This window comes from Sabethes cyaneus, chromosome 1 (assembly GCF_943734655.1).
Source record: "Sabethes cyaneus chromosome 1, idSabCyanKW18_F2, whole genome shotgun sequence".
Lineage (NCBI taxonomy): Eukaryota > Metazoa > Arthropoda > Insecta > Diptera > Culicidae > Sabethes > Sabethes cyaneus.
This window is the reverse complement of record NC_071353.1, coordinates 23909721-23915345: the sequence shown is the minus strand read 5'-3', so window position 1 is coordinate 23915345 and position 5625 is coordinate 23909721. Positions and strand designations below refer to the sequence as shown.

Here is a 5625-nt window from a genome sequence, read left to right as displayed (position 1 = left end):
ATTTTTTTGGTCAGCTTTGAAATTATCACATTAGCACAAATTATGTACAGCTGCTGATGGGGTCCAAAATAGGTTGGTTACCCTACTTGACATATACTGAGAAGAGTGATGAAAAAATGGAACTCCTAGCAAAATTGGGTCCTAAAGCCCTATGTCGTTTTTAGCTTGAATCGATGAGGTTAGGGTTAGGAACACATATTTTGATATTCAATTTTATATTTTTAGGCTATTGCCGTTAAAAACCTTTTTTTTAATTTTGTGAAATTTTGAACAAAAAATAAACATTTGGGCAACCTTATATAGACAAACTATAGTTGTGCATGGTTGTGTCAAGCGGTGTCTAGACAACACGAATTATAAAAAGAAACCATAGTATGTCTTGAAATGTCACGGAAAACTTTTTGTTTACCTTCACGCTCATATGATAGTGTCAAAAAGTCAAAAGTTGCAGTCAGGAAATGGCTTGACAATCGCGACCTAAAACATTTTCTGAGTTTACAGCTCATTTTCCGGTTCCGGTCATCTCAGTTTAATTAAGGCCTTTGTCAAAATCAGCAATAAGCGTAGTGACTGCACTTGGTCACAGCGTGGATGGCTTCAGTTTTCGGATGCAACACCCGCCATCGAGATGCGACCGTGTTTGGTTAGAAACGCACAGAAATTTTTAGTCTGCCGTTCGCCCTACTGCTGATTCACATCGGAGTAGCAGAACATACCAATCTGATTGATAATACGGTGCCAGTTTCGGTTGGCGTTTTTTTCATGCTGTTCTGCGGGGTCGATTGTACCGAGAATATACTGTTGGCCATCAGTTTGGCATCGTTTAGTCATTCTTACCGCAAACTAGATTTGGACAAAGTCTAGCACCGTAAATCGATGGATTGGAATACATTGCCCGAATCAAAACTTTTATCCGATAACTAGTGCAAATTTGATGTTCCACTTCCTCACGACCAGCAAAACGCAGACAAGCACAAGAGACAACTGCGAAGCTGTAACTGTCAAAACGATCAGCTGCTCTAATGTCAAACCAGAGTTGCCAGTGAGAAAAAGTTATCATTGTTGCCAGAAACGTGTTATTTTCGTTATGTCAAGAAAGATCTCTAATGTCAAGGGAGAATAAATTACAATATTTTTGTTTTTTAATTTTTTAGGCTGTGAACCATTTCGCGAAATTTTTAACTTTTTGGTTAAAATTTGACAGTTCGATGGTTTTCCGAAAATAACCCTGCTCGGGAGCATGGTTAGTTTTAACCAAGTTCTGAGAGCCAATGAGATATGCACAGGTGAGGAAGAGAGCTTCGACAAGTTTCGCTGATTTTTCGATAGATTTGTTTTACATTGGTATGGATGCTTATCGCATTACAAATTTGTTCAAACAACCCGGATTGAAATGAGATGAATTTTATCTATCAAAAAAAGCAAATGAACATCAAAAATTCCTCCGATTTTAACTCGGACAGAAAAAACAATATTTTCATCCTCACCTTATATGCTCTCATTGAGCAAAAAAAAACTATCAATCCGTCAAATATGAAATGGTTCACATTCTGAACTGATTTTAACCACTCAAGGAGAAATAACCATCGAACTGTCAAATTTTAACCAAAAAGTTAAAAATTTCGCGAAATGGTTCACAGCCTTAGTGCTCTGCATCTTTTTAAAAAAGAAAAAACTATACTCTGGTAGTCATAATGGGAAGCTTTATCGTTCCTTCTAAAAAAATCATCTTTTTATCACAAATTTTAGGACCCAATTGAATCTTCATTCAAAATGCGTTTAGACTGGGCAATTTTTTGGCGCCATGATAGAATGCAAAATGTGTAGAATGCGACATGTTGCTAGTTGTTGCTTTTGTTGCAACCTTGGTTTGAACCTCGGTTTGAACATTAACGGGATCTCGATCGTTGCGAGTCGTCGGATTAGCGGGGCCATGCTGGTAGTCACTGCAATGGTAAGCACTGGCTGGTTGCACTGCTTGAATTTTCTTCTTTGGCGTCGCACACCTGCCATCGGGAAAATAGACAGCGACAGCGAGTTGACAGGAAAGTGAAAAAATATGGAAACCTAAACAAAAGTGCTTTCGTGACTGCTTGATATTTTTTCAAAAAGAAAGTTTTCAAAGTGTTTATACCTAAATGCAAATTGTGCAAAAGCGGCATGAACTTTTGAAAAACGTGTTCGATTTGTTTACTGTGGTTTAAAAACTGCCTAAGTACGTAAACAATGGACATTTGTCGCCTGGCTTCCGAGCAGCCTGACGAAAGTCTCAAGATGGTAGAAATTGATTTTCAAGCCCTGTGTCGTATATGTGGCGCGCTCGGAGAAAATTTGACCTCGGTTTTCGGAAAGCGAGCTGCTGATCGGCTCCGGGAACGAATCGGTAAATATCTGCATATTGAAATACTCGCAGAGGACTGTTTACCAACAAAAGTATGCGATGGATGTCGGGAAACGCTAGACCGATTTCATGACCTGTTTGAAAAGTGCCACCGGACGGACGAAAAGTTCCGAACGATGATGAGTACAGCCGAAGAGCTGAAGGACTTGGACGATAATACGAAGGTGGTTACCGAGGAGGAAGAAGAAGAATTGGTGGATGACGAACCAAGTATGCCGGCCGTGAAAACTCCAAAAAAGTCGCAACGGAATGAGAGTCAAAATGAGGATCTGGCTGAACTCACAGAAAAGAAAGGGTAAGTTAAATTAATGTCTGTTTTTGTACTTCTATTAGAATCGATACGGGATTACGCTATTGCAAAGCTCAAATTCGTGATGGAGTGCCTTAGATTCTTACATTAAGTGCACTTTACGATTAGCTAATGGCATGTATGTTGTTACAGGGAATCACGGTACTCCATCTGCGAGCTGAGCTTAGATATTGAGGAATCACATGATGCGAAAGATTTTTTTGAACCTCCAGTAGATTTTTATGGAGAATATGAAATATTGATGCCACAATTTACTGAGAAAGCTGAAGTGTTTAATCTACAAGCCTCTAGCTTGTGTCGGGCACCTACAATACCTCTTGTTAAAGATGTTGTTGACAAGGCCAAGATTACTATTGATGGACTAGTCTACTACAAATGTGTAGAATGTGGCAAACAAATGAATTCACCTTACACATACCAGGCGCATCTTCGAATTCACAATGGAGAAAGGCCGTTTGCTTGTCCACACTGTACAAAGTCTTTTCGGATTTCTCAGGGTCTTAGCAGACACGTTCACGAGGTGCACGAAAAGCTAAGAACCTATTGCTGTGACATATGTGGAAATAGCTTCACTAATAAAAGAAACCTTACCGAACACCGGTATTTGCATACTAATAAAAGGGTGTATGCTTGTGACCGATGCGAAAAGTCTTTTAGACAAAAGTCGGCACTTTCCATACATAAACGAACGCATGGTGAGGAACGTCAGTTTGTGTGTTCTGTTTGCTCGAGTAGCTTTTACACTCGTTCTAAACTTGAACTTCACGAGACCACCCACTCGCTAGAATGGACTCACGAGTGCACCGAATGCGGACGAAGCTTTCGTTCCAAGCACAACCTAAACCGCCATTGGAAGACGCATAACACAGAAAAACGGTTTCAATGTACCGTTTGTACGGCTCGGTTTAAACAGAACCGCTATCTCTTAAACCATATGAAAAAACAGCATTCAAGAGATAACAAATGTGTAAGCAAAACAGAAAATCCCTAATAAATTAAGGTTTTAATAATTTAATTCTGTATAATGTCTAATCTAGCATTTCAACCATATTCGAAAAACCCAAAAATGAAGTTTTGAAATCTGGCATGACCTTAACTGGAACCAATGAACAATTAAACAAATATCATTTGCTACTCTGTGTCCATAGTTGTTGAATCTTTTTAATTACGTCCACTTCCAGCAAACGGTTAACTCGCAGCTCTAAAGCGTTTACCTGCAGCTTCTGCAAAACGAATGGTACGATCAAAACTAACACGTTTGCCAACAAAACCAATCTGGTAGATCATTTAAAGGATCAACACTCCGAGCAGATATTCCACTGTGAACAGTGTGATAACTATTTGGATAGGAATGTCCTAATTCAGCACATGACCATGCACGCGCTGAGCCTGTTTAGCCAGCCTGGGGCATCTGATTCTCAACCGGAAGATGAGGACGACCAGGAACAGCAAACATCCGGCGTAGACGTAGAGGAAGGCGAAGGTAGTCAGCAAACGGCGGAAGGTAAGTCTGGCGAGGGAACAGAAATCGGTAACAAAGAAAATGACGAAAAATCTCCCCCACCACCGGAAGCGAAACCCGACGTCCGTAAACTGTACTGCTACATTTGCGAAAAGACCCTAGCCAATCGTAGCGCTTACTCTTATCACATCAACCAGGTTCATTTGAACATAAAAAATTTCACCTGCACGTACTGCAACAAAAAATTCGGAAACCAAAGGCTACTCAACAACCACGTCGCAGGAGTACACTCGAGGGATCGAAATTTTACGTGTTCCACCTGTTCGAAGCGGTTTAAAACGAACGTCGCGCTGTACAACCATCAGCGTATCCACGATGAGAGCGAAGTCAAATTTTCCTGCACATTTTGCGACAAAAAATTTCGCTACAGAAACCATCTTACTAGTCATCAGTTAGTTCACATGAATGAGCGAAATTTTCCTTGCAATCAGTGCGACAAGAAATTCAATAACCCGGAGAGTTTGCAAAAGCACAAACTTACCCATGTCGAAACACTTCCCTATCAGTGTCCGCTCTGTGGATTTAGTACCAAACAGAAGAGGTATTTGGTGATGCATGCAAAGCGAATTCATATGGTCCGGTAAAAGGGGCCTCACCAGCAGCCAACAGCGAAGGGCGGCACAAATTTCGCACAATATAGTATTGAGATTTCATTCCCCAACAGTGTAGGTCTAATTTCCAAATCAAAACGATGTTTGAATCGATGTACTAACCAATTATTAAACTATTTAAAATAAGTGGCTATTCTAGAATATAGGCAACGTTTACGTACTCAAAAATAAATACATTCATAAACATACACGAGTAGAACCTTTAGTGGTCAACCAGTTTTTTTTATTGATAGTGAAGGAAACTAAGTAATCGCGCTACGTTTAATGGCTACCGGTGTACCTGAAAAGCATTAGCGGTTAGGAAAAAATAGCAACACAGCAGAAGATCAAAGCTTTCATAGTGGAGCAACAGTTGAAAGCAACAAATATAATACCGAACGTTTTGAATTGTATTGTAGATAAAATTCTACTCTGAACGATTGTTTGTCTCGTTGAATTAGTTGTTAGTTGTTTTCAAAGAAAGTAAAAAAAAGCAAACACAATAAATAGTCTTATTTATATTGACAGTATTATACATAATAGAACAGTTTAGTGACATGTGCCGCATCGTAATTTATTTCAAACCCGCTTGATATTATCGCTTCAATGTCGTATTTATTGAAATATACACCCAATTGTCATTCTCATGCTATATTAGCTGAAAGAAATGTTATGTTTCATTCAAAGGTCCGATATGTCCTGTAAGATTTTGTTTCATATAAATTTCGTGATGATTTCATGATACACGCAGAAAATAACCAAATGGAGGTATGTATCTTGACTTGACTGACGACCGAAATGT

The 5625-nt window shown here is 39.4% G+C and overlaps 1 protein-coding gene across 1 annotated transcript; it reads left to right on the top strand.

Moving 5' to 3' along the window:
* The first annotated feature begins 2103 nt into the window (after positions 1–2103).
* LOC128743135 (zinc finger protein OZF-like) lies at positions 2104–5340 on the top strand. The gene is made up of 2 exons (XM_053839662.1): positions 2104–2696; positions 3893–5340. The coding sequence occupies exons 1-2, from the start codon at positions 2227–2229 to the stop codon at positions 4815–4817; spliced, it is 1395 nt and encodes a 464-aa protein (XP_053695637.1). The 5' UTR covers positions 2104–2226; the 3' UTR covers positions 4818–5340.
* Positions 5341–5625: the final 285 nt, after the last annotated feature.